Source organism: Anopheles ziemanni, chromosome 3 (genome assembly GCF_943734765.1).
Source record: "Anopheles ziemanni chromosome 3, idAnoZiCoDA_A2_x.2, whole genome shotgun sequence".
Lineage (NCBI taxonomy): Eukaryota > Metazoa > Arthropoda > Insecta > Diptera > Culicidae > Anopheles > Anopheles ziemanni.
The window spans coordinates 73,440,506-73,467,093 of NC_080706.1; the positions used below are offsets into that span (position 1 = coordinate 73,440,506).

Below are 26,588 nucleotides of genomic sequence, written 5' to 3' on the forward strand. Positions count from 1 at the left end.
GAGTGGCCATATGTCCTCAAAGAACAGTATTGGCTGAGCAAACTGGAAGAAGTTTGTAATGTTAGAGGAGACAATGAAACATCAACCGCTTCCTACTATGTACTCTCTATGGAAAATATATACGGCACAGAGTTGGTGGAAAATTTGTTGATAATACTCCATGATAAAATAAGACTAGAAGGAGTAAGCTCTAACGCATTTATCACCATATTGTCTTACTTCCATAACGGGAAATGGAATCTTTCCGACGCAGACTTGAAAAAACTGAAATACGGCCGTTTGAATGAATGGATGACATTAATGAATGTAAAGTATAACTCATCAAAGGACGAACGCAACATTTCACAATTAGTTGAGTTGATCACGTGTAATGCTAATAGTTCGGAGAATGTGAAAAAGAATTTACCCAACATTGAAAGATCGATCATTGAAATAAACGAAGGTAAATATGAGATTAAGAAGAATATAGTTCACAACCTCATCCCGGTTGGCATTGTAGACTACGAACCAAGCACTAAAATGGTACACGAGTTTACCGAGAACGAAATTCGAATGTGGGCCAAATACTTTAGCACAAGGAAGTACAAAATCGATGTAGGAGATCTTCAGGAAATGCTTGCCGTGATCGATCGAGCAGTAGTGCTCAAAAGAGGTTTCAATCTTCGCGATACTCAAAAACTAGCTGTGCTGACTTTATTGGCAAATGACCGCAGTATCTTGGCCCAAGTTTCCACAGGAGAAGGTAAATCATTGATCGTAGTGGCAGCTGCCATAATGAAAGCATTGTTCGGGGAGAAAGTCGACATAGTAACTAGCTCTTCAGTTCTGGCTAAGCGTGATGCAGAAAATCACAATGATATCTACAGCTTGTTCGGTATCACCGTTTCACATAATTGTAGTGAAGATACAGAGAAACGTAGAGAAGCTTATGTGCTATGCCAAGTACTGTATGGCGATCTGGGAAGTTTCCAACGAGATTATCTGTTGGATCGATTTTATGGGAAAAATATACTCGGAGATCGTGACTTCTCGAACGTGATTGTGGACGAGGTCGACAGTATGCTTGTCGACAAAGGAAATAATATGCTGTACCTATCGCATGATATACCTTGGATGGACAAGCTGGAATCGGTATATCTCTTCATTTGGCAGCAGATCAATTGCCTTGAAGAGATCGACAATGAAATTTACGATGATACAAAATATATAGAAGAGGCAGTCTTGAACGATTTGTATGGAATTATTAGGGAGGAAGATATTGCGAAAATTGACGTGAACCTTAATGATCGCGATCATAAAGTAGTACTGTCCCGGTTGGTAAATGCGAAGATTTTAGATGAACGAGGCAGGTTGTTGATAGAATCCGTAGACGAATTGAAGCTTAGAAAATCATTGAAACCAGAATTCTCGAGATACGCCGATCGTATAAGCTTTCTTCTACAAGCAACCATTGAAAGAAAAAGATTAATACTGGTCCCGAATCATCTTCGATCGTTTGTTGAAAGACATCTGAAGCAGTGGATAAAAAGTGCTATAACTGCATTCTTTATGAATCCGGGACATGACTATGTGGTGGACGTGGACAGAACAGGTACGAGCTCGGATCGTAATGCCAATATCATTATTTTAGACAAAGATACGGGAACGGATCAAGCGAACTCGCAATGGGATGAAGCGTTGCATCAATTTTTGCAATTGAAGCATGGCTGTAAGCTGTCTATGCTCAGCCTGAAGGCCGTGTTTATTTCAAACGTTTCCTATTTCAAACTTCATCGAAAGTTGTGTGGCTTAACGGGTACATTAGGATCCGAGACAGAGCGAAACTTACTTCGTGACATACACGATGTTGATTTCGTGACGATTCCTACTTCGCGCGCGAAACAATTTCATGAAGAACTGCCAATAGTCTGTTGTGGGAGAGAAGAATGGATAAATAGCGTATGTAAACAGGCTCATTTCGTAACTGATGAGCAAAAGCGATCGGTTTTGATTATTTGTGAAACAGTGAAAGATGCTAAGGACCTTCAAAAATCTTTAGGAGATACAGGAACCGTGAACGTCCATAGTTACATGCGGGATTACGACCCGTTTACAGTGGTAAAGGAAGGCAGACAGCTTGATCAGTGCCAAGTGATTATAGCAACGAACTTGGCAGGTCGTGGTACCGATATACAACTCACAAACGCGTTGAGAAATGTCGGAGGACTATACGTATTATTAACATACCTTCCGGGCAACCAGCGGATTGAGGAACAAGCGTTTGGAAGAGCAGCTCGTAGTGGCGATAAGGGCTCTGGTCAGTTAATTATTATCCATTCAAGAGGAATGGAATACAGTAATGCCAAAGTATTACGCCTTAAGAAAGAACGCGACATTGAAGAGGCATTACGCGTTTCAGAAATTAAATCGAACTACAAGAATCGAATCATTGCGGAAGAGAGTTGTTTTAAAGAGTTTCAGTACCTGTATGAAGGGAAAAGGAAGGAACTTAAGGATGCGAAAGTTCCAGATGAAGTGATAAAAATCTTACTCGCAAGCTGTTTGGATAAGTGGGCGTATTGGTTAGATGAACAAAACAAAACCATAATTCTTGATCAAGGAGATAGTCTTAAAAACCAGTTCAAAAGATCATTGGATCAGTTCACGTCTATGTTACATGATTTAAGTCCAGGAACCGCAGATACCAGATTGCATGATTACGATACAAGTGCATGGCTTCCTTGGGTTGATGGGAATCCAGCACAAATGATAGAGCTTGCAAAACTACTCTGCCAAAAATCGTATTGGCGTTCTTTTTCGCTTGGATATAACCATCGGTATGAGAATAGCTTAAAATTATTCAACAATGTTATACAGAGTGAGCCACAATTTTCGGAGGCAGCGCACTACTACAAAGCTTTTGCGTTAGCCATCAATGGCGACACCACAGATAAGACTTTGCTACGACAATTCAAGCAAGAATTGCGATCAGCAGCAAAACTTTTTGAAAAACACAGTATATTAGCAATAAGTGCAGCCACTATCGTTGGGAAGTTGATCGAGAATTACGAAGAAGGGAACAAACGTATAGAAAATGGCTACGAAAAACAGAAGCGGAGCATAATTGATATTTATTCTACATTCATACGTTCTATAGATGATATGCTTGGTACACCTGTTACTTCACAATCATTCGTAAATCATGATATAGACGATCATTTGGCCGCATACTTAATACAGAATCTTCTGCAAATCGGTATAATGACAAATATGAAAATGAAAACGAAAAATATTTCCATGGCAACACTCAAACAAACCGTGAAAGACCTTCCATGCACAATTTCCGTTAACAAGTTGGAAAAGTTTTTATCGAATTACGAAAAAACTATAAATGAAAAGGAATTTGCCAAGGCTTTAAAAAAAGAGATAGAAATACCACGAAGGGAACAATTTTGGAAGATACTAACCCAACAAGGAGCGTTACAGAATGTTGTAAGCTATGTTATTGTAGATCATGAACGAATAAAGGCCGTAGATCCGTCAATGCTAGACTTTATACAAGAAAAAATTAATAACAACACGTTGAAAAAGCAAACCATAGCTAGCACCGACGAGCGCATTATGCTTTACGTAGAGTACATTATTAACCATGCTGAAAAAGAAACCATGTATGAAGAAATCAAAGTGCAGGCTAAAGATAAGAGCGAAGAACTCGTGTTTGTGAAAGAGGAGTTCATTGCTGTTGTAGGCAAGGAAAAATATAAATTTTTAAAAGAGAACAGAGTTTTGTCGTCCAACAAACAAGCAACAATCAACAATGCAAATCTCGAAAAGGTAGTTTTTCCTTGCTTTGATTCTATCGGTATAAGTGATTTTATCGAGAAAACAAGTATTACCAGCAGTGAGGCACAAATAATTTTATCGGAGCTTGCTGAGGCTGGAGTTCTACGAAAACGTACGGAACCAAATCAACATACCTACGAATTGGCAATAAACTTTGATGAAATGCCTCAAGATCAGATACTTTCATGTGCAGCCTACGAACCAGTCGTGCAGATACTATTAGAAGTATGTTTTAGTTACAAATCAGCTTTTCAAAAACTCAAACGACAACTTGATGAGAGAATAAATCCAATACGGTTGGAAATAAGTCCTCAGCCACACAAGAAACTATTTTTTCGCTTAATGGATGAGCAAATCATTAATGCTGGGAAGGTAATGAATGGTAACATCGAAGAGGCATACAGACAAGCGCAAAGTAACAAAAAGGATGGTCAAGGGACGTCGAACATATTGCCCGCCATTCCGGTAATTTATGAATCAAAGTTAACTAACGACAAGGTTATTAAACATATAACAAAAACTTTAAACGCATTGAGGGGCTCTTTAAAAGGTTTAAATGTTCCTAACCCATCCTTAATACCTCTTAGTAACGTTTACGGTCAATCAAATTTTGCTAATATTGAAGAAATGCGTGTTTTTATTGTAGATGGTTTGGACCAACTCATTAATTTACAAGAAAAAAAGTGGACAGCAAAAATGCTTTTGAATACCTTCACAGTGGTTGCGATCGGATTGGCTCAGATTGCCATCGGTGGTATAATAGAATTGTACTTTGCTGGTTTTATGGCACACGTTGGAGCTGCATTTATCAATGAAGGGGTCAACGACCTAATGTATGCAGTAGGAGCCCTCAAGTCAGGATATTTTAGTTGGCAAGAGTACGGAAAACATAAATTTCAGAGCGTAATTACAACCGTTGTCTCCGTGGGAGTGGCAGGATTTCTTTCCAGGGGAGTCAAAGTGTCACGTTATGGACGTAAACTGGCTGAATCTGGTTATAAATGTACAGGACTAGAAGTGGCCAACGCCTCTGGCAAACGACTGATAGAGACCGTTGGGTGTAAAATTGCGTCGAAGGAAGTCGCCAAACGGATTGCTCTGAAATCAGCGGAAAGTATTGTTTTTGGCATAACAAATTCGATGGCGGACGCTGCAATAGAAAATTATCTTCAAAATGTGTGTGATAACATAGGAAACAGATTTATAACCAAAGCAATGAAAGCCGCAGATGATCATAGCATTTCAAATCGCTTGAAAGAAGTATACGATACATTAGGAGTTTCCAAGGCAAAACAAATGATGGACGAGATTACAAACAGCGCTTTCAGCGAACATAATATTTTTGAAACCTATGGTCCCATGGCGAGCAAGGTCCAGGCTGCCGTAGTTCAAGGGTTTGCGCAAGGCATTGCGAAGCAAAGTAAAGTCGGAATCGAGTCAGGAATACCTATCGCCACAATATGTAAAGCTGTATCGCTCCTTGACAAAGCGATGGAGATTGGTAACGTAACCGTTTTTACCTATAAATTTTTTGATAACATAGACCAAGAAATAGAAATTAAACTAATAGAATTGATGGTTGAAAAGAAACTAGACAACCAATTACAAGTAAATGAAATGAACCAAGAGTACATAGAATTTCGAGATGAAATTATAGAACGGTGGGAAAGTTTACTCAGTCAAAGGGTTGGCAATGTTATTTCCCAACAAATAGTAGCTCCAATTGTAAAGCATTACTCTACTTGTATGGTAAAATTAGTTGGGGACCAGCTAAAGAAAGGATATATAACACTCAAAGAGCGCAAATTAAAAAATAAGTTTGACAAAACTAAAGACACGAATATGTATCATAACAAAGATTCCCATGGGAAAACGAACGAGCAAACAAAAGAGTATCACGATAAATTGCTAAAATTATATCGAAAAACCAGAAACTCAACGTTTGTTGCAGCAATCATTTTAGAAAACATACCAATGGACTTGACATGCGTAAAAGCCTGTTCTTTTGTACTTCCACGTGTCCTTAAGAACTTAGGAATCAATGCAGGGGGATTAGAACTTACAGTCGTGGGAGAAAACGGTATGGAACAAACGTTTTGTTCCGCTTCCAATGAAAAGATTAAGCAAAAAGTCACGTTGACGCTGAAGGATAACCACTATACAATTTGTAAAGGTGGATCCCAAGATCGGCCATCAGGTACTGATATTGGTATTAATGATTGTTTGTTTACGGCACTATCACATCAATTTCCTGAATTGCGAAAATTGGGAGCAAAGCGATTTAGGGAATTGATAGCACAATCAATTATGGAAGAACCTGAACTAAAGCATCACATTCGGAAAGGCTATCATAACCTTCCAATAAAACAGGGAGCATACGGTGGTCGTCGCAAAACCGAGGTTATAGAAGAATCCTCATCGACCTCAGACTTTGACCATATTGAGGGGGTACAATATATTAACAAATCAGTTTATAACCATTATATGAAACGATTTAAAATAAATATGGTATTTAATGGTATGGAACAAAAGTTTGCTACAGGAACTAAAAACATCCCTTATGACTTGGTCGAATCTGGAAAATCGGTATATCAAGATCGTGTCAGTAAAGATAAAGGATATGTGCAAGCCCACCTGATAAAGGCAGGCAAAATCAATCCTGACTTTGAACGTGAATATCCTGAACAGGCAAAAATGATGAAAAATGCGCTTGGCCGAACACAGAAAATGCCATGTTGGGCTAACGTATCTACTGGATTCGGTGGAGATTGCGACAAGATCCAACAAGAATATAGACCTAAGCTATTGTCGGTTGACTATAGCAAACCTTTAACGAAAGAAGGGGAGGCTACGCTGAAAAACTATCAGCAAGCATATATTAAAGACTTAAACAAGCGTATAAAAACCATTGAAAATTATTTCAAAAGTAATAAATCAGAAAAGCCAGAAAATGTTGTAAAAAAATCACAACTGCATACTTTCACAGCACTTGAAAAAACAATTTCAAGTTTTACACCAGCCAATCTCCACCAACTGGGAAATGTTAGCATGTCCGACAAAAAAGTGAGTAAATTGAAAAGTCAACTGAATAAAACAACGAATAAAAGAAAAAATCCGGACAATCAATCGGTTTTCCGCAGAAAATAAAATACAAATGTTAAATTTGAACTATTCTAAGGAAAAGCATACAAGACACAACGTGTGCTATCAATGGTGGAAGGTTCTCCCAGGATATTATTATTACGGTCATTAAGTGAAGATTATACAAAGGGGTGTTTCTCCAACACAGATTGTTTTGAAAAATTTATCAATTTTGTAAACAAAATCACATAATGTCCGCACAATTGTTTGTTGCTTTTGGCAGAGAACATGCCTATTGCATTTGTCAACATTTAATTAATTCTACATGGATGCCATATGAAACGGTCATATACGACGAGGCTATGAACCCACCTCGTGTATGATAATCATTTTGTTCTAAATCACATCTCTTCCAAATACGTATGTGCGATAACTTTATCTATCAAACACAAGATCACACCCCTTTTGCTTTCTTATTTGAACCATACAAAAAGTAAGGAAAGTTCATTTTGTGTCATATGACAGTAAAAAAACAGTAAGGTATCAAATACTTATTTTTTTCTGGTTTGAATGATTAGCATTGACTCCTATTCAATATTTTTGAACTAAAAAGCCATTTGCTTTTTTCTAACGAGAGTAAAAAATACTAATTGGCATTATTCAATAAATCATAGAAAAAGATTTGTTTATAAACCCTTCTTGTTATTAAAACATAATTATAGTAATTCTCTAAGTAAACGTCCTAGGATAAGAAACAAGAAGGGTATAAAACTAATCAGTATTTCGAAAGTAATCGTTTGGCAGTAAAAGTTATCGAAATTGATTAGATTACCAGCACAGACAACACTTAAAAATATAAAAATTGATAGCCTAAAAAATACTGATGAGACATGAGGTGCGACAGAGTCAACTACCGGTGACATTCTTCAGACGATATGCTTTAGCAGATTTCGGATTTTATTTCAATGTCCTTGAAATGGGCAGCAAATGATGATACCAACTCTGTCATCCATCGAGAACAGGTATATTATCGTTATAGATCAAGACAAACTTAACTGTATAACGTTTAACACTTTATTCCCAATCGTTTACAGGATGATGGACGTCCAGGAAAAGCAAACGATACATTGACCTAAAAGCTAGCCATGGTTCTGAGAAGTCAGATTTGTGGGAGAAAATTGCCAAAAAACAAAGGCTTGTTGGTTTATGTTCATATGGTTCATATCTTTCGCTCCGAGGCATGATCTGGCGACACAATAAATGTACTAGAAGGCGAGGAAGAATAACCTGGAGCACTCAACCGCGCTACACTACGATTTTACATACAACAGATTATTTGGTCAGAGCTACATAAATGTAAAAATCAGATCACATAAATGTCAGAGCTACATAACTGTGTAAATACTCGTCGATGAATTGGTTGCCTGAAGCTAACAACCAACTGAAATTATAGAATTGTGCTGACTATATCGCCCCTCTTCATCTAGAAAGTACTTCGTATTTCCGTCGCGGACCTCAAACCGGCAGGGCAGCTTGATGACAAGCACTACTCCTACCCCACAATGCCTTGTGTAAAAGCTTATAATCAGCAGAAAAGCCTTGCCTGCTAACAGAAAACGCGGAAAAGGGTTAGGTGACTTCGAAGTGGTTCGCAGTATCGAAATGGAGGTTCTGGTATATACTGAGAACAACAAATGTTGGGCGACCTACGGATTTCTCCTGTGCGAAAATTCATTTTCACAAGCTGTTGACATTGAAGAAACTCCGTTCCAAGAGCTCACTTTGCCATGTACAACATGATCTACGTGTTATAAAACGAACAAAAAAACTGCACAACTATGAGCAATTTCTAGCCTCTAGACTCCGAATCATGTGTGCCGTGATAAGTTGGAAAACAGCCTTTGCAATGGATAAACTCTCGTAAGAGCCGTTTAAGTTAAGCGCATATGATGAATGTGGCATGTCGTGAAGCTCCAGGATATAAGCGATGGAGTGTCTGTCCATTGATTAACCCGGAGACGTATATGCAGTAGTTAGGTCGTGGTCTTTACCGCACGATCGAAAAAGACCAGACGAGCCCTCTGAAATACAGAACAACGAACTCGTAAGTTGCTTCCCTCGATAACGCTCCAGATGATCACATAAATATAACTTATGTAACTTTTTGTTTGTGCTTCAAATTACAGAAACCTGGCTAGCACTACGAAAACGTAAGGAAAATCCACGGATTGCAATGCGATAACCAGCAGCACACACATCCTACATTACTGAATGCTCCTACTACGCGTGAAGTAGGGCAGAATAAGTTATTAAACCAGCGCTGTGTACTAACTGTATATGGAAGAGTTAGAACTCAAAACGATCCGTAATTGATACCGATGTAGGAATGGGTAGATTTTGTCTCTTCAGGTCATACGATATTTTCAGACAACTTGGGTATAAAAGAGTAAGGCTATTTTTATAAAATTTATAAAGTTTGTGGTAGAGTGAGGCAAATATGTTAGAAATATTTTTCGAATGTTTGCAGCACCGTTTTTCAGCGTGCATAACTAACCCCTTTTATTTCATAAATAACATACGTTTGTTACATTGGAAACATCAGGGAAAGTTGTTATATGCGCTAAAATACGGTACACATTGTTTAGAGGATCCAGGACACCAGAGCGGTTCGGCCAGTTTGAGACTCAACCCACGAGCGCTGGGATACCACCTTGATATGAGTTTGAATCCCGACCGAAGCCGAACCCTTCCTCCTAAAGGTAAAAAGTCTAGTAAGCTCCTTATGAGCATGCTTGACCGAAGCCGTTCAATACGCTAAAGAAGAATAAGCAATGAATATATCATTTAATCATTCAATGTTTCATAACTATTTGTATTGTGCTTTAAGGGCAGCGGAGAACTCATAATAAATCTTACACTGTTTTAACTTGTTCTATTTATTAATTGTGCAGGTTATGTTATATTTGGAATATCATATAGTGTACTGAACCGTACTTTTTCTTAACTGAAAGCCCCTTTAAAGTATCCTAAAAATAGTATTCTCTTACAATCACTTTACTGTTTATCTTTAGCAGCTATGTTATCGATATAATTCATTTAAAAAAACGAATTTCTATAACATAACTGCATACTTTCACGATGTAAAGCACCGTATTTTACAATAAATTCGAACCTAGCTCCTTTGGCTATATGAGAACGATAACTCATCTCTTTTTTCTGTAACATTACTCTGTGACTTTCGTCTTCAAAAACTTATCTTATCAATTTCATCTGGTTTGATGGAGAGATTGGTTGAAAGAATGCGTCGTCCATGCCTTGCGTTGGAGAGTCTTCCTAGTTGACCCTGCTGGACTCGCTAACTATTAACCGATTCCATATCTTCGACATCTGGAGTGAAAGAAAGGTTTATGAAATATGTTTCACCGGTTAGTAGCTCGTTCTGGAGCGCCAACAGTGCTGGCCTTGTGTGCAACCGTTACCTGCTGATGGTGCTGCTGTTCCTCGTGCGCGAACGACAGCAGAATTGAGGGTAGCGAGTCCAAGTACCTTTCGGTCAGTTCCGTTTCGCTCCGGGCACAGCTGAGCGCGAATGCCGACCGGCGGGCAAGCAAGGTAAGATCCGTGGATGTAACGAAACCATCAGGGGGCTGAAGTAAAATGTTTAATACGATATTTTAACTCCTTTAACCACCTCAGTTTCTCCCAAAATGTCCTATCGGTTTTACCATCACTAAAGGTCCATGGTTGTAGGTGGCTGTGATCGTCTTCGTGCGACTACTGCTAGAGATGTCAGTGCTGGCCAACTTTAGGCGAGCTTTCTGATGTTCAGCAAAAATACCTCTCTCAATTCGCTCACATAGAAGACTGCAAAAACCATCAAATGTAGAAAAATAAAGCTAATGAATTCATATTTATAGCGCCTCAACTTTTTCGACCAACCTGTGGGCATGCAACACTTCGAGCAGCACGTGCAATCGTTCCGTAGTGGCACGCTGTTGAACCCGAACATTATGTTCGCACTGTCTAGTGGCGAGCCGCATGCTCGTGGACATATGCTCAAACGTTCCGTCGGGGAACGACTCACGCATGGCAGTATTCTTCAGTATGTCAGCGATTTCAGTCCGTTCGGATAATGCCTGTTCATTACGGAACGTCTGATCATCGAACAGCTCCTTCAACCGACAGATATCATCCTGAACGCGCCGCATACGAGTTCGTCCCTCGGCAAGTGCGTCCATGTCTTCCGCCGGGAGTTGCACATCCGGTCGCAGTCGAGCGTATTCGTCCATTTGCTTCTCATACGCCACTCGCAACCGGTACTGATAGTCGGTGGTAGCATCCCGGAGGAATGTTCCCACTATAGTGCTGGATCCCAGCACCGGATGGAGCGACACGATCGTGAGCCATGTCTGCAAACCACGCCGCCTTTCTTCAAGCATGGCATCTAGCATCAACTGTTTGGGGGGTAGCGTCGGCAGGAGGCTGAACAGAGAGAGAGGGTACAAAACACAAACTCAACCATTAGTTTGCAGATCAAGCAAGGCAATCTTTTAAACCACAAACCTCCGAATCGTTTTTGGAAGTATTTTTATTCTTTTAAACTCATTACAAGTGTAGCTAAAGTAATGACAGTTTTAAACAATAAACCAAATATTTTCCATTAACAAAAAAGCAAAAACTATTTCATGAGTGCGTCTTTTATTTCAATTAACATTCCCCGGTGTGGATAGTTATTGCGTTGTTCGGCAACATTTAAGTTTGATGGCTAAATGAAGCATTTTGTTAAATCTTACATGCAATAGCATTTTGTTTGTTATTATCGTTACAAAAAATAAGATGCTTTGTTGTTTTTACCAATAGTTTCATTACATATCTTATTAAATGCCATTATTTTGTACAGGAGTTTGGTGTTTTGGCTAAACTAAGCCAAATTATTGAAAACTATGCCTTGGTTTCAGGAAGTGGTTCAGGAAGGTGCCGTACATGGAGAAACGGCGTTACCAAATCTGTAGTCCAGAGCATTGAAAGTTATCAAACGACGACAGTTGCTATCGTGCAAAATGGACTTAACAATTAGGTTTCTTCTTGGTACGGTATCGAAATCTAATGGCCTTATCACACTGGTCACCAATGGTGGCATGGAAAAAGCACTGGATTGTCAAACGACCATCGAAAACGAATGACATTGGAGTGGCTGGGGGTCCGTTGGTGAATGAGCTTACCCGTATCACCGAGCTGTCATTGTGTGGAGTTTGCTGTATCTGGCATGTTAAGCTTGATTTGAAAGTGATTCATGTTTTTTAATTTTATTAATAACTAGCTTGACGCCCCGGCGTTGCTCGGTAACAAAGGGATTGAGAAAAGAATTATGGTTTTACTCTTTACTTGAAAGTTTGAATTAATTTATTAGTTACAATAACGGCAAATTTAAATGTATGAAATTTCATGAATTTCCCCGTGATGTATAAACCTTAGGGTAACTATGTTGGATACACCTTGACATTTGTTTACATGCTTGTTTTGTTAGTGTTAGTAAAACTGAGTTTAAATTGTAAAATTTAGATAATTTTATCAAAAAATAGTGATCAAGCAAACCTTCAACAACATCTGCAGTACTTAAACTTAATGTGTGAAAAGTTTCAGAAGCGACGGTTCAGTATTGGTCGAGTTTTTAGTGTACACAGAACTCCATACATAAAAAAAAGCTAAAATATGTAGTAGATCAATTATAAGCATAATAAGATTATAAAATTTCGGTATTTTAATCTTAAACTGCCGAAAGCCGCATGAACCGAAAGTGAATTATATAAACTCCCACTCCCAGGTGACCTGCCTTATCACACTACCAAGAGGCACCATTATGTCAAACTGGATGCCAAAACTAAATTTTGACAGTTCGGTGGCTTTGCAAAGCCACCATTGGTGACCAGTGTGATAAGGCCATAAGAGCTAAGCGTTTAACTACTTGCGTGTTCGTGTAGAGATTCAACATGATTATGTATGAAAAAATTATTGGCGTCGTGACAATTACCTTTTGTACAAGTCATCAGAAGCTTGGCAATCTTGCAATTAAAATAACTGTTATTTTGCCAGCAACCGTAACGACTTTCAGGTAGGAGGTAATTATCGAACTTGGATGAAAAAGACATGCGACAAAGGGTTGTGATATCAGCTGACACCATCGGATTCGTTGCGCACGGGTACCAAAACACACTAGCGCAGGAACCGTCAAACGGTCTTTCCTAACCATCCAAGCTCATACTGATGCTTCGTTTCTCATTTCGGTGGCTAATTTTCACGGGACACTTCATCCCTACGTGCGAATATTCCACTCGAAAGCACGTTCATGGGCCCATACATGGCCGTGACATGCTGTTCCACTTGATCACTTGATCAGCCCGTGTTTTCACTTACCGATACGGATACTTCTCGGCCAGATATCCATGGAGCGTGACGAAATCTTTGTATCGGCGCCGAACTGGCTTCTCGGCGCCCTTCAGTTTGATCTGAAAAATAGCACAGGGTCAACGCAACTCAGGGCTTTGTGGTAACGCAGTCCGTATGGAACTGTCACTCCTACCTCGTATTCGGAATGCTTCAGGAAGAGTCCTTTCTTCTCGGTAATAATTTTCACGCTTACATGAGGCTCGTTTAAGTCACGAACGGTGGAGTCTTCACCTTAAACAAGAAAGAAAGCCATCAACACACCACTGGAGACTCCTAATTTTCAGATTATCATTTATAGATTTCGGTAACATTGAAAATTTACAGTACCTCCTGTTGACCAATCATTATCGCCGTGGAACAGCATAATTTGATGTTTAAGCTTAAATCTGAATGTTTGCTTCCTCACGCCAGGTAAACTACTATTATTTTGTTTATTTTTTTTTAATCAATCCATGACTGATAGCTGCACGAAAATCCTCACAGGTTCAATAATCCTTTTAACCACTTTGACAACCGTTATTGAAAGGATTTTGTGATTCGTTCGCTGTGAGGTTGTTTGATAATGGCTTCTTGGTTATTCATACAGGATGGAGGACACCAATATCAGACGCCAAACAAAAAAATCAAGCAAGGACTTTGTTTTATTCACACATTGCGTCACGTGGGGGCCCCATTTCGATTTGAGTTTTAAACGTAAAATAAAACAGCCTTTAAATTATATGTTCAAACGGGTTGTAGTGTTGTTCAGAAAAACTATAGGCTTACTGGTTTTGAGACGCCTACAAGTATGCAATAGGTTATCAATTTATTTTAAATATACTAGACATACAGAGCACAGTCGTTTTTCGTACAGTGAGAAATTGAATTCAAAGTGTCTTCAACCTGAGTTGCCCTTCGCGATTGATCCTTGATCATACTTTTCATTGTACAATAAAAATTTAAATCAAAACAATTCCTGAAATCTCCTGTAAAGACCGCGAATCTTGCAAGGGGGGAGATGGATAGAAGCCAAATATTCCACGAGTTAACGAAACCTTGAGAAAAACTATTTTATACTGTCCCTACCAGATAACGCGCCTCGCACATCTTCTCACGCAGATCCGTTTATAACTCCAACGTGCCAATTTCAATAAAAGGTTATCAGTTAAGAGGACCTGACGCCGTTCAGCCGAACTTCTTTTTGTCCAGTTCAGCGTTACGTAAATTGGAGCTGAAATCTGTGCAGTAAAAACAAAAATAAGCACAGAGAAAGTAAAATAAGATTATCTCACTACAACGGCACCCGATGCAGTTGAGGGTCGAGCCCTCCGGATTATCGCAAAAAGTCGAAAACGTCTAACGGCCAATTATCAACGATGAGAGGAAATCTTGCTATTGGATTGCCATTTTTTTTAAGAGCTCGAAAGTCGAAAAGATGTAGCGCATCCCAACAGAATGCAATGAAAGGCAAAACTTTTTTCGATTATGATATATTATTTCAGTTACAAAATAGAAGAAGCCAATAGAAAATACCATCCGATTGAGCAACGTTTTTAAGGTATTGAGGTTAATAGTTGACTTGAAAACCTTGACACAAATTTCTATGGAATGTGGATGCAAAAATGGCAACAGATACTTCCGTGCGTGTACTGCAGCAATTGTTATCCCATCGAAAATCCACCACCAACCCTCTCTTTTTTCGAGCTGTGCATCAATGTCAGACAAATGTTTCATCTTTTTACGTAGTTAATCTTTCCACTCCTTCTCAGTTTATCACAGGTTCGTGAGAAAAACGAGGGTATAAAAAAAAGAAACCGTAAAACGTGTTTATTTGAAGTCCCCCACGTTCAGTGTTACCTCAATGAGATTTTAAGGTAGAGGTACGTTGAACAACAGATTTTATATCTGTTGGAAACTACGTGTTTGTTTTTTGGCAAGTCCGGTATGACCTACTAAGGTATACCATTTTATTTTTTTATGGAATCAAAATTTCCTTCAACACAGATGAGTCACTTGTAGCATGTTGTAGGTAAGTAGCTTTTTACGTACGTATGAATTTTATTTAGTTTTATCTGACGAAGCATGTTTTGTAATAACCAAGTGATCTTGGTATTTTTCTACTTTCTACTATAATCATTAATCACTGTTTATTAATCAATTCTATAAATTAATAAATTTTTTGCCACTAAAAATAGGTCTACAACGATTATTAATGATTATTAATCGCGTAATTACACACAAAATTCATAACAATTGTACCCGGTCTGCGCCAAAACGATATCATGATGAAATATATATGTTTTTTGTTTTGAATGCCACCGACAGAAGCCAGTCTCGACCTAGACAGTGGCGAAGGCACGAGTGAAGCGTTGTTGTCGGCTAAAGCCGACACATTTACGGACTTCTTAACGATCACTACGCGCCGGACGGTCCAAAAACCTGTCTGGCATTCTAATTATCGTTTTCGGTTCCGCATGCTCACTGGCACCGAGTCGGGCCTAGGGTATCGAAAACCTGTTTGCCGAATGGCTACACTTAATGTGATCTGACGGATTGACGTTTGTTAAAAAATTTTCACGGAGAACGTTACATGGTGAAGATTTCCAATCATCGAATCGAAGCTGGGAGAATACATGTTATTATGGCTCCACCTTCCGCGTGCCGAAATGGCACCATAGTTATTTGCCCTCAGTGACAGAGTTTTTTCAAAACCATTGAAAAATATCTCAACGTACTGAAACAGACCACTCGAACCAGCCTTTCCCTCAAAACGGTGTGGATGGCACATCTGTGCAAACAAACAAGTTGGTTGCCGAGCGGTACGGTTCCAACATAACGTAATCTTACTTTTTCTAGTTCAAAAAACGGTTTTAAAGTTCAAACTAATTAAATTTCCTTGCAATGAACAGTGCATTTGTGCAACGAAACAGAACTCAACAAATGAAAAATAAATTTAAAATAATGTATGTCAATCGGAAACACTTTCTCAATACGAGGGTCGTTTTGGGGGTGGCAGAAGGTAAAGCTATTCCATGTCAATTTGTTCCGCAAACAAGCTCATGATCATGTGGTAGCAGAAGTGGCCATGGAGGAGCTGTACTGTTACTGTTGTTGTTATCATTCGTAGCCGGTTGTGCTGCTAAATTTTCGTGTACGGAGTGGAAGGCATTGAAACGCCCCTTATCTTTGTGTGATACTGAACTGATCGACCCTAAAAAAGGGAACGGTTCTTTAGGGATAGGTTTTATTTTAGACTTCAGAAAAGAAAAGCATTCAAAACTAATACGCTACGAAATAGCGCAAATAATGTCGAAGTCGGGCATAACATTTTATTAGTGTTCCCGATTTTCCTACTTCGCTCCAGATTGTTGTTTTTTCTATAGCTTCACGTCAAGATTTGTTTGTTTGAAAACTACTCGGCAAAACAAACGAGGAGTATCTGAACTTAGCGAAACAGGTTTACATCAGGCATCTGCAGAAGACTAAAAAGATTCCACAACACAAATATCTCTTCACGGCGAATGTAACGGTAAATTTTAAATTAGCATTTCACTGGTTTTGCTGTGACAAAATTTGACCAAAAGCTTCTGTCTCTTTGCAAATCATACCAATTCTGCCACCAGTGGTGATTCTTATCAGCCACTTTCCACACACCGCTCTCGGTTATCAGCGGTCGGAAATCGTCGATGGACATCAGCCGGAAAGTGGAATGCAAAACAAATTTCGATGACGATGGTTGGTGGTACCGGAAATACCGCTATGCACGTGTTCGACTACAATGAGAATGAACAGCGGTCAAATAATACTGTGATCAACCGGAAAGCGTGATAAATTAGAATGGAAGGTTAAGGATTTCCATTTATTGGACAAGAGTGGAGACCTAGCACCGCAAAACAATTCGAAACCAAGCTATAATTTAATCATCATAAACCAGTATCGGTTTTGTTTTCAACCCCTCCATGCTCGGGGGGTCCGCGACAGCCGAGCGGTAGCGCCGGTTAGAAAATCGGCCCGTGAGCGCCGGGGCTCACCGCCTCGACGGCGTGGGTTCGAATCCCAACCGAGACCGGACCCTCCCCTGTACGAGAGGACTGACTATCCACGTACAACAGGGAAACAAGTCTCGTAAGCCCTTAACGGGCAGGCATGACCAAGAGGTCGTTACGCCAAAAAGAAGAAGATGCTCGAGTTGTTTGCACGTTTCATATGATAACGGTTTCATAAAATTAAAGCTGAGTAGTGTTAATATGTTAGGAACATTTTCTTGGATTTCATTGGACTCGTTGATCTTTTGAAAATCATCTCAGTTGTCATGAGAAGGAACCTCAAATTGGTCTCTTCAAAGTACGTGCTAATGATTCCATAATTATTATTTTAATTGCTACTAAATACATGCGGTTTATGCACATGATTCTTAAACCTGGAACGCACAATCATTCTCCTTAACGAACATGTAAACTTACCAACCGAGCCTATAGACATCGAAATAGAGGTCGACTCCGAGGACGGTGACGGTGCATGCCCTGCGGAGAGGAATGTTCCCGCCTGTTCCGTATCCGATGACACGGTGGGAATCACCGCAAGGTTTCTGTTCTCCGCAAACGACCTTTCCTCCGGTTGATTCTGTCCGCTTCCGATGACATCTTTGGCATCAAGAGAACTGTGGCTCCCGCTCAAGGTAATGGTGGCGGTGGTAATGTAACCGAACGCACTGCGAGTCACGCTGACGTCGAGCAATTCCGCTTCCTCCGCCTCGGGTCCGGTGTCGGAATCGTCCGAGCTGTCCGAAAAGGATGACGACGGGTAGGGCAGATCGGACGAGGCAGCGGCCGAAACGAACGTGTCCCCGAGCGACGGTGACCGGGACTGCCCACGGGTACGTGTGCCATTCCACGGCGATACTGGATGGGGGGTGCCGGTACCGGTGCTGTTACTGGCGCTATTTGTTCCACCACCGGCGCCGTTAGTGAACGTCGTGTCGACCGGGTTGGCAGCGGTCGGTTCGCGACCACCACCGGTGGAAAAAACCAGCCTTCCCTGGTTGCCTTCTTCTACCACCGAGCGGCTCGAAACTTCCATCAACGCTATAGGGGCGGTTTCCGGTGCGCCAACCACTACGCCAGGCGAAACTGCCATGAGGGATGCTGTTACTGGTTGCTGATGAAAATTTGTCTCCACAACGACGGGCATATTGCGCGCTGTGAGGCCCTGCGTTGGAACTAGACGACGAACGATGCCACCCGTTTTTCACACGTCCCTCAATATTTTGCTTTTGCGCTTGGTATACCGCACCGCAAAACGCTGCTTTATGCAATCCCAACACGTAGATTCGAATCTTTAGGAAGTTATCACGTTGGTCGAGATGCAAACGAGATGCCAAACAGGGCGATCAATAATTTTCCGCCTCAAGCCACTGACGCTCCGATTGCATCGCACGCTCGCGTGACACGAAAGGGAAATACGGCGGTGCAATTGTTTTCACGCTGCACCAAGATGCAATTGTTCAATGCACCAACCCGTTTGCACACCTGCCGTGCTGCGCGAAATTGACGTACCACGGTAGAGAGGTATTTTAGCACTAGGCAACGAACACCCACTTGTCCATTCTAGGGGGAGCGATTCTAGAGGAAAACAACACACTCGCCGGTCCGAATCTAATGACGCTTGAATTCTTTGCACGGTGAAGAAAATTGCACTATAGCATACAACAGAGGGCGACACGGAAAAACACACGCGCGGTAAGGAAAACGGAAAAGCACAAACACGCAACCAACGCCGATGAACCACGCGCCTCGAATGAAAACAAAACGTTTACAAAACCTAGAGGGTTACGAACACAATCGCATGGTATGCACCAACACATCCATTCCGTGTATGGACACTTGATCGGGAAAAATCGGTATACCGTTTCGATGACCTCTATTCGAACAAGACTCGAATAAATTTATGTAATAAACGATTCTGCAAATCACGGATTTGTTGAACAACCAAAAAGAAACGTGAGATTTTTCTACTAGATTAACAAATATCCCGAGAACTGGGAAGTGGAATGGACTCTTTGAAATTAATATTTAAGAGTTTAATCTTTACGTCGGTTCAAATACGAATCCTAGCATCTTGGTTTAGGATAGTATGTTTCTAAATCAATATGCACCAATAAACGATCGATTCCGTATCTCATCTACTTTAAAAGAAAATTATCGAACAGTTTTTGATGTATCAATTGAAACATTCGAACGACATTATCAACGGTCCTTTTAAGCCATCACTGGCATAATGGCGTCTCGCGTGGAGCGTACGCAGCCATCGTATCCTATTTGACAGACGTCTCACTGACCGCCGCCATTGAATCTTCGACGACGCATCACGCAGCTGGTTAGGGTTTTGCCAGTAGCTTTGCTCCCGGTACAAAACTAGCGAACGAACCAAGAAAGCGACCGAGCAGGAAAAGTTTGCAACACCGAATTCTCGTCGTTCCCCGCAAATTTGTGTGTTTTCCTCGTAGTTTTCCCGCTGAATGGTGATATTTCACGGTGTACCGAACGCCGTGAGTTCACAGTGTGCCGATTGTTGTGAAGAAAGTACGCTTCGCCCGATAATCGCGGTAGACGGGACAAGATCGAAATCCAAGGAGTCACCGCATCACTGCAAAGTCGCCGAGACCGCGCTGAAAAGGGCAACAGGCAACACGGAACCGTATCATTAAGTGATTTTTCTCCTGGGCATAGTGGTTGAATTTTCTTCGTCAAGGTAAGTTTTCGGTGAAAATTTTTGGTGCAGCTGGATTGTGAGGGCAAAAATAAAAAAAGCCACCGCCAGCAGTGCAATCGTGCCCATCTAAGATACTTGCAACGAAGCTATACACATCGATTCTAAGATTCTACGTACCTTGCTTAACAAGCGAATAAAAATAACAATAATTGGCTTGATCTGCATGACATTTGTATTGGCGCAAAAATGTAAAAAAGGGAGCGGGCGCTCTCTTTTTACTAAATGTTTTTACAACAGAAGCAGTGACGGTAAATATTATCTTTTGACCTATTTCTCTATTCCACAAATTGTCGTAGATTCCGGCCTTAAAAGAATCCACCCCCATGGGCAAAGAAATCGATCCCGCCGATATAGGCAAGCATCCGGATCTGATTAAAAAGGCGCAAGCGGAAATCGCACAATGTGACGTGTTGGTGTGCGGCCGGTGCCACACGGTGTTTCATCTCATTGAGCTGTTCCGCGAGCACAAGGAAAAGGAACCGGAATGCAAGCGATCCTCGACGTCGCCGCTGCACGACTGCGACGAGGCGCAGACGAAGGTGTGGGCCTTCCTGCTGTGGAAGTCGACGCAGCAGAATGCACCAACGCCCGGTGCCACCAATGAGAAGGCCGGTTCGGGCAACTCCTGGAAGCTGTACCAGACGTGGGTGAAGCTGGACGATTCCGTGCGCGACACCTGGGTCGTAGCCGGCAAAACTATACAGTCGTTTGGGAAGGTACTGGTTTTTGGATTAGCTGGACAGCCGGTTCGATGAAAGATAACAAATCATTCTTTTTTGTTTTAGACTGGCTCTGGCAGCCTTCACGAGATGCCTGTGAAGATCACTAAAACTATCGTGGAAAAAACTGACGAGCAAAGTAAGATTATTCACGTTAACATTAAACAAAAAAATATGTTCAGCCTACTGAACACAACTTACTAATTTGGTAAAGTACCAAAGAAGATAGTTTTTCAGTTCTCACGGTAGGCTTGATTCTATGTGACTTGAATACAGGAAAATTTAAAAGAACAAGTAGTATTGAACTATTCTTAAATTTAGCACGCAAAAACATAACAAAAGTTGTTGCTAATATTCTAAATGCTTTGTTACCTTTCCACAGAACCCGGAACACCAGCTGGTGTTAATGCTCAGAATCGTGTCATAACACCGGTTCGCAAGCCTGGAGATGTGAAAACTTCACCCGGTTTACTCGATCCAAAGAGTCGAACCCCTGGCGTGGGTGGGGGTGTGGTCGGTGCGGTGAAAAAACCAGACGTACCAGTGAAGCCTGGAACGGTGCCTGGTAAGCGATCCATTGCCAAACGTACCCATCCAAAAACGGGCGAAGTCACCGAAGAAGAGGTAGAGAAAATTCTGGCCAAGCGCTTCAGCCCCGGCATTAAGATGCACGAGTATCTGGTCAAGTGGAGCAAGATGACAAACGAGCACAACACCTGGGAGCCACTGACGCACCTGCATTCGTGCCAGAGCGTACTGGAGTACTTCGAGGTGCAGCTGGCCAAGCAGAAGGAGCAGCGAGCGGCGGCTGCAGCCCGAGCTCTGCAACAGCAGCGTCAGGAAAAGGCTAAGGGTCCGGGCAGTGGGCCAGGAACTCCTGCCGGTGCGACGGGTACCAATGCCACACAATCGGCCGGTTCCAGTCCGTTGTCCCCGTCCAATGCGATGCGCCCGAACAGAGTCTCGAAAACAAATGCAGTTGATCGGGTGAAACTGTGGTCGTCCGGTAATCAGGACGGCTCGTCGGAGGAAGGTGGCATTAAGCGTAAGCTGGACGATAGCGAAAACGACGCCGCGACTGACCAGGATGGTAGCGAATCGCCGAAGAAGATGCGCACCGATTCAAACAGCGCCATCAACGATGCTCTCAACAAGGTGTCCCAGAGCAGTAGTGTAAAGATCGTATCTGTGTCGGCAACAGGAGCCGGCATCAAAGCGTCTCCGGGTGGGTCCGCCACCGTGAACGGTGGTACGGGCTCCCCCTCATCAGCCACGGTGAAAGACAGCAATGCAGCTGAGGTGGTTATCATTAAATCACCGAAGGATGGTGTACCGAGCGGTATCAGCAAGAAGCCGGTCGGTATGCTAGCCGGCGGCGGCACGGCCATCAACCGGGGCGTTCTACTTCGCGGGGAAGCAAAGGTAAAGATCGTTCCAAAGTCTGAACCGGGTGGTATATTTAAGATCAAACCAGAAACATCATCACAGGCCTCTCAGCAGCAACAGCAGCAGCAAGGTGGTAGCCCGGCAAGCGGCTCAACGACCAGCACGTCCTCCAACTCCACCGTCGTCACGTCATCGGCCACCACCCCGCGTCCGGTGACGATTCATTCCTCATCAACGTTGGCTGCCAGCGACTCATCCAGCGGTGTAACGACACGCTTCATACGCCGAAACGTCGATGGAACGCCGCAAATCGTTCGCCAGACCATTCGCAAGGCACCAAAGGTAGTGTCCAGTACACCGGGATTGCAGAGGCAAGGGATACCGGCAGGGCGACCGATAGGGAGCGCTCCCAGCACCCCGCTTGGTGCATCGAGACCGGCGGGCACCGCTTCCGGGGCTCAGCAGCGTTCTTCACTTACGCCGCGGGTTGGTAGCACAATAGCGCCTCGGCCAGTCACCCGCGTAGTACCAGGCACTCCCAGTAATGTTGTTCGAACGGCTACCGCTTCGTCGGAACAGAAGCTGAACGCACTCCGTAAGCAGGGCGTCAACGTCGTCAAACATGTCGTCACGACCTCATCAACAAAAACAAAGCCATCGAACGACGACGAAGACGATGGTATGATGAACGATGGATTTCCCTCCAATCTCCCACTGCCTACCCCGCCGAGCCCACCCCGTGCACTCACCCTTTGCCCGGTGACCGGTAAGGTGCTGGGTCAGGCGGAAGGTGAACCGACGCCCGTTCCGAGCCCGGAAAACGAATCTGAAGAGAAAAAACCAGGAGCAGTAAAGAAGGAAGAGGCTGACCAGCAGCAGAGAGCGAGTGGCAGTGAAGCAGCGGAAACCGATCAACAGCAGCTGGTGGTGGCCGGCGGCGGTGACCAGACGGACATGCAAGTCCAGCAACTGATGACAAACGAGGACGGTTCGCCGATCATTGTGGCGGGTGAGGACGGTACGTTGTATCAAGTGGCAGGCAAGAACGCCGAGGGACAGACCATTCTGATTGCCCAGGGGGCCGATGGAGAACAGAGCTGCGTGCTAGTGACCTCACAGGAGGGTGAGGAGGAGGCGCAACCCGGTACCGCTGGGGTACTAACGCTTGACGCGGCCGTTTCCGAAGCCGTTGCTGTGCCGCAAGAGGTAAGCAATGATATCCGTCTGCTGTTGGCGGACCAAAAATCATTACCTTTTTCATCTTTAGGGACAACAGTTGACGGAAGAGCAAGCGGCACAGTACCAGCAGGCGGTTGACACCAATCAGCAGCTTACAATTCAAACGGAAGACTCGCAGGATGGTCAAATAACGGCCGAAGTGGTGCAAGCTGACCAACCATCGCCAGGTTAGTAGAAATATCTCCCATGCATGTCGAAGTGAGTGACCAAATTGGTAACGCTCGTTATTTTGCTCTTTTCACCAGGTGGTACGCGGAGAGTTGTTCTTCTCCTGCCTGATGGAAGCTTCATGATGACGGAGGTTAACGACGAGCAGTACCAATCGCTTAATCTGGTTAACTAAATGGACTTTTTCCTCCGACTTTCCAAGGACAATGAATGTAGGGTTCATGGTTTGTTAAGGATGACTTGCGTAATTTAGTGCTTTTTAGCTACGTGAACGATTGATTTATCAGACTTTCCCAACGTTTAATCAAAGATAATACATTTCAATTTATGTATAACCAATCAATTCCGGCTACAATTGACAGGCTAGTAAGAATGATCATTAAAAGATAATTTTATTTTTCGCTATCTGCTCTCAAACAGGTGTCAACTTTTGGGAATTAATTGTACAAATTAACCCTGCTCTTTATAAATGATTATATTTTTTTTTATTTCTATTTTCACGGTGCGGGCCGTATTGTAAATGATTATATTTTAACAATTTTTTTTAACATCATTGCAAAAGGAATCTCCTACGCATAAACGTGGGAAAATTCAAAGTTATTTCTTGTCCATCCTGAATATAAAATCCTTGTGCGCCCCTCAGACATGGAATTTGTCTTGATACAATTGTTGGTAACAACTAGATCAATGAACAGTAAAAATATCACTCGTTAAAATGGGCTAGGACCAGAGTGATGGGCGACCACGGGCGGGTTGTGATGAAGCCAGCTGCTCCGCATCTCCAACAAATTCCTTTTTTAAGCGAGTAGATGTCAGGTTTGAAACTCATTATCGGTGAATCGTTTGAAGTTTTTTAAACAAACTTCACACAGTACTTTTAAAATAAATAATACATCATGAGTTTTCTATTATGCAGGTAGTTTGAAGTTCTTACAGTAGTTTTAAAGATTTCCCTCATACATTCTGAAATGGTGGTACTCATTCACTACAAAGGCATATGTAACTTTAACTGAATGTATCGTACATAGTTTTAGTGTGACCTAGCGGAACCCGATTGCTTGAAACTTTTATCACTCATAGTTTTTAGTTCATAAGAATGTGAAATTAAAATGCCACATTCATCACCGCCAATGTTCAAACAGCGAAAATGCTGGAAATTCCTTTCCACTTAAATTTTCAATAAACAGATAAATGATAACAGAACAAGTTGCCAGTTGCCAACTTCAGTGCATGCAATGAATGAAATAAATAAGAAACACTTTAAACTTGAATCCATTTGGAAGTGGAAGATATAACCATCGCTGACCATAATTGACTCTGGCCATCTCTGAACATGTTTTCTCAAATAAAATTAAAATGCGGTGAATTCAAATCTCTGTTGGTCCTCTAATGATCTTTCATTTTATCGGCTGCAGTTCGAAGCATCGTTCAAATGATTACACAATTTAAAAAAGTAAAACTTCAGCAAAGATCAGATTATTTCAAACTAATTTGAACCCTTGCAGAATGGAATTTTGAACCCTTTCGATTCAAATCCATTCTGAGATCCGGATCTTCGCATCCGAATCCCAATCCGTCATATCATACGTGCTTACCAAACTATGTAACCGATTTTTCATATTATTAGTTACCCGGTTGACAGAAATTTAATGAATTTTTAAAATTATGAAAGTTACCCCCCGTCCACACGGCACCGTAGCGTAGCGATTTTGACACTCCGTCGTAGTGTCAACTATTTTTTATGGCCGTGGCTAAGGCCTCTCGACCAACATTTTCACTACGACGGAGTGTCAAAATCGCTACGCTACTATGCCGTGTGGACGCGGGGTTATACAATATTTCGAGAAACACCCTCAAGTATCTTCACTGAAAATTTCAAATCGATCCGACGTCTAGATAAAAAGTTATTAAGTCTTAAGTACAGGAAAACGGAGTCTCCCATACAAAATGTATGGACTACCCGGGTAGTCCGGTTGAACGTCTACGTATGTAGGTTTGGTTGAACGGGTGACGGTTAAATTGTTACTGGTACTATGTAGTTCCAGCAAGAGTCCCAGCAATCTGCCATGGAAAAACTTGCTGGTACTACATGACAGCCAAGGTGTATAAATTAGAAGGTGAAGTCGTCTAGTGTAAAATGACATTTCATGACTTGACATAACACTTCAGGGGTATTCATATGGGTTTTGAGGGGGGGTATCGGAAAAGGATTAGGCTTTTGACATAACTCTTCTCAAATATGGCACCCCTTCCAAAGCGACATAAATTGAGGGGGGGTATCGGAAAAGGATTGGGCTTTTGACATAACTCTTCTCAAATATGGCACCCCTTCCAAAGCGACATAAAGTCACCTTCTATATTTATACACCTTGCGCTAGCCTAGGTTTTCGTCGCTGTCAAAGTCCCATTTGCCTGTACATTGTCTCTAGATCAACTCGTTATGTGACTAATTCGACTCAAATCATTGTGAGTCGATTCAAATAGTTTAGGATCGAGTCAGAATCGAATCCTAATAGAATCAAATCTTTAGAATCTGTCAAATGGGATTCGAATCTTTAGAATCCGTCTAGGGATCGAATCTTCGAATCTTCCGAATTCCGATTGGTACAACACTAGTTTCCTTTCGTGCCGGAGTGCAGCAGGATCACAACATCCAAATCACTGGAAATTACATTCGGCGAGTGTTTTATCGAAAGTTGGCGATAATCTACAGCTCAAAAAGGTGGATTTCTTCTGCGAACAAGTTGAAGCATATAAGCGTTCGAAATAAGCTACGAAATACTGATTGCAAACAGTTTTCATTGTGACGAGGGCAAAAGGTGTGTGGCGTTTGGCTACGTGGAGGACTACGTACTTTTTTGTGGGCCGCAGGGGGAGTGATCTTTTGCAGACTGCAATATAAATTGTGTCCAACGCAGCCTACATGCGTTCACAGGTGCAGGAAGGTTCGGTCATTTAGCATGCAATTGTATGTAA

General features: G+C 42.0%; 3 protein-coding genes across 3 annotated transcripts; 2 read left to right on the plus strand and 1 right to left on the minus strand.

Moving 5' to 3' along the window:
• The first annotated feature begins 300 nt into the window (after positions 1-300).
• On the plus strand, positions 301-8,039 carry LOC131285441 (uncharacterized). Its single transcript, XM_058314296.1, has 4 exons — positions 301-3,727; positions 4,541-5,242; positions 5,681-6,270; positions 7,998-8,039. Exons 1-4 carry the CDS (start codon positions 301-303, stop codon positions 8,037-8,039), a joined length of 4,761 nt encoding a protein of 1,586 aa, XP_058170279.1.
• A 2,137-nt stretch (positions 8,040-10,176) lies between these two features.
• On the minus strand, positions 10,177-18,519 carry LOC131285443 (sorting nexin-8-like). The gene is made up of 7 exons (XM_058314299.1): positions 17,793-18,519; positions 13,484-13,581; positions 13,318-13,409; positions 10,843-11,385; positions 10,629-10,767; positions 10,383-10,550; positions 10,177-10,290 (listed from the first exon to the last, which is right to left on the minus strand). Exons 1-7 carry the CDS (start codon positions 18,517-18,519, stop codon positions 10,237-10,239), a joined length of 1,821 nt encoding a protein of 606 aa, XP_058170282.1. The 3' UTR covers positions 10,177-10,236.
• A 1,237-nt stretch (positions 18,520-19,756) lies between these two features.
• Positions 19,757-24,066, plus strand: LOC131289307 (mucin-19). Its single transcript, XM_058318538.1, has 6 exons — positions 19,757-20,079; positions 20,397-20,816; positions 20,886-20,958; positions 21,202-23,411; positions 23,473-23,611; positions 23,690-24,066. Exons 2-6 carry the CDS (start codon positions 20,424-20,426, stop codon positions 23,785-23,787), a joined length of 2,913 nt encoding a protein of 970 aa, XP_058174521.1. The 5' UTR covers positions 19,757-20,079; positions 20,397-20,423; the 3' UTR covers positions 23,788-24,066.
• The last annotated feature ends 2,522 nt before the right edge of the window (positions 24,067-26,588 follow it).

Coding starts and splice junctions, on each gene's coding strand:
- LOC131285441 (XM_058314296.1), top strand. CDS start 301: ATGAATGTAAAGTATAACTCATCAAAGGACGAACGCAACATTTCACAA. Junction 3,728..4,540: donor GGAGTTCATTGCTGTTGTAG/GCAAGGAAAAAT, acceptor ATACCTTCACAG/TGGTTGCGATCGGATTGGCT. Junction 6,271..7,997: donor ACTTTGACCATATTGAGGGG/GTACAATATATT, acceptor AATCGTTTACAG/GATGATGGACGTCCAGGAAA.
- LOC131285443 (XM_058314299.1), bottom strand. CDS start 18,519: ATGCCCGTCGTTGTGGAGACAAATTTTCATCAGCAACCAGTAACAGCA. Junction 13,410..13,483: donor TGAAGCATTCCGAATACGAG/GTAGGAGTGACA, acceptor GCTATTTTTCAG/ATCAAACTGAAGGGCGCCGA. Junction 10,551..10,628: donor ACCATGGACCTTTAGTGATG/GTAAAACCGATA, acceptor ATTTTACTTCAG/CCCCCTGATGGTTTCGTTAC.
- LOC131289307 (XM_058318538.1), top strand. CDS start 20,424: ATGGGCAAAGAAATCGATCCCGCCGATATAGGCAAGCATCCGGATCTG. Junction 23,412..23,472: donor CCGTTGCTGTGCCGCAAGAG/GTAAGCAATGAT, acceptor TTTCATCTTTAG/GGACAACAGTTGACGGAAGA. Junction 23,612..23,689: donor AGCTGACCAACCATCGCCAG/GTTAGTAGAAAT, acceptor TCTTTTCACCAG/GTGGTACGCGGAGAGTTGTT.